The 1707-nt window shown below is 67.9% G+C and overlaps 1 protein-coding gene across 1 annotated transcript; it reads left to right on the forward strand.

The window, feature by feature from the left end:
* Position 1: 1 nt before the first annotated feature.
* Positions 2–962, forward strand: DIO3 (iodothyronine deiodinase 3; the record flags this gene model as incomplete). Its single annotated transcript, XM_019551153.1, has 1 exon — positions 2–962. A coding segment is annotated over one exon (663 nt), but the record flags the coding sequence as incomplete, so codon positions are not given.
* Positions 963–1707: the final 745 nt, after the last annotated feature.

The raw sequence follows: 1707 nt of genomic DNA on the forward strand, positions 1-1707 counted from the left end.
GGCGGCGGCGGCGGGGGAGCCGCCCCCCGACGACCCGCCGCTGTGCGTGTCCGACTCGAACCGCCTGTTCACGCGGGAGTCGCTGAAGGCCGTGTGGCACGGCCACAAGCTGGACTTGTTCAAGGCGGCGCACGTGGGCGCGCGGGCGCCCAACCCCGAGGTCATCCAGCTGGACGGGCAGAAGCGGCTGCGCCTCCTGGACTTCGCCCGCGGCAAGCGGCCGCTCGTGCTCAACTTCGGCAGCTGCACCTGACCGCCCTTCATGGCCCGCCTGCGCGCCTTCCAGCGCCTGGCCGCGCACTTCCTGGACATCGCCGACTTCCTGCTGGTGTACATCGAGGAGGCGCACCCCTCCGACGGCTGGGTCAGCTCGGACGCCGCCTACAAGATCCCCAAGCATCAGTGCCTGCAGGACCGGCTGCGGGCGGCGCAGCTCATGCGGGAAGGCGCCCCCGGGTGCCCGCTCGCGGTGGACACCATGGACAACGCCTCCAGCGCCGCCTACGGAGCCTACTTCGAGCGGCTGTACATCGTCCAGGAGGAGCGCGTCATGTACCAGGGCGGCCGCGGGCCCGAGGGCTACAAGATCTCGGAGCTGCGCAGCTGGCTCGACCAGTACAAGACCCGGCTGCGGAGCCCCAGCGCCGTGGTCATCCAGGTGTAAGCGGGCGGCGCCCGCCCCGCCCCGCCCCGCCCCGCCCGCGGGGACGCCTCTAGCGTTTCTTGGTGACGACCGATTTGGAAATGGTTTCTCCGGGGCCAGGAAATCGGGTCTGATGTTGTCAAACGCTAGCGCTGCCCGGAGCCCGGGCTGGACTGAGCTGCCTATTTATGCGGGGGGGGGGAGGTTCTTTTCGGTACGAGAGTTGTTCGGTCTTGGTTTTGTTATTATTATTATTATTATTAATATTATTATTATTATGAATTTTTATATGATTAGTAATAAAGGAGGAGGAAACCCCGGTCTGCGCTGCCTCTCGCGTGCGCCTCCCTGCGCGCTGCCCGGCCGCGGGGCCCCGGGGGGAGCCCGGGCCCTTCGGCACGTGCCCGGCCGGGGCGGGCGCTTGGAGGGAGCCCGCGGCGGGGAGCGGGGCCCTGCGGGGACCAGCCCGTGGCTCCCGGGGCAGGCGCGGGCGGAGCGAGCCCTCCAGGTAAGGGAGTGGGAAACGAAACCTGCCGCCTGGGAAGAGCAAACGCCTCTCCGCGGCCCCGCGCATGGGCGGGGGGCGGCGGCCGGACCGCGCGCGCCGCTGGGGAGGGGGGCGGCTGCTCCCGTCGCGCGCGTCTCCGCGCAGCCCGAGCCCGGACGAGAGGGCGGCGGTGCCCATCCCACACTGACGAGGATTTCCCCGTCGGGCCGCCTCAGAAAAGAGCCCCCGGCAGAAGACGGGCACGTTGCTTGGCACAGCGGCAGCCCGACCTACTACCCAGCTACTTGTTCCGGAGTATGTTGACGCTCCTTTCGGGAGCGCTTTTGGCTGGAGGCGGACGGCCTCTAGTTCCCGCCCTACGTCTGCCACGACAAAATAGTCCAATGTGCACCTGAGGCCACAGGTCAGGGGGAGCTCAGCGCCTCTGCATGGGGCGCTGTGATCCAGGTGTTGCCCTCTCGGGTATCCAGCCTGCCCACTTTGCAGCTTGTTCCAGTCCTCTCATCCTGCCACCATTCATTTATGTGACCTCCCTGCCTGCTCCTGCCTCCGCCAC

The sequence above is a fragment of the Crocodylus porosus genome, unplaced genomic scaffold (assembly GCF_001723895.1).
Source record: "Crocodylus porosus isolate Cpor-Errol unplaced genomic scaffold, CroPor_comp1, whole genome shotgun sequence".
Lineage (NCBI taxonomy): Eukaryota > Metazoa > Chordata > Crocodylia > Crocodylidae > Crocodylus > Crocodylus porosus.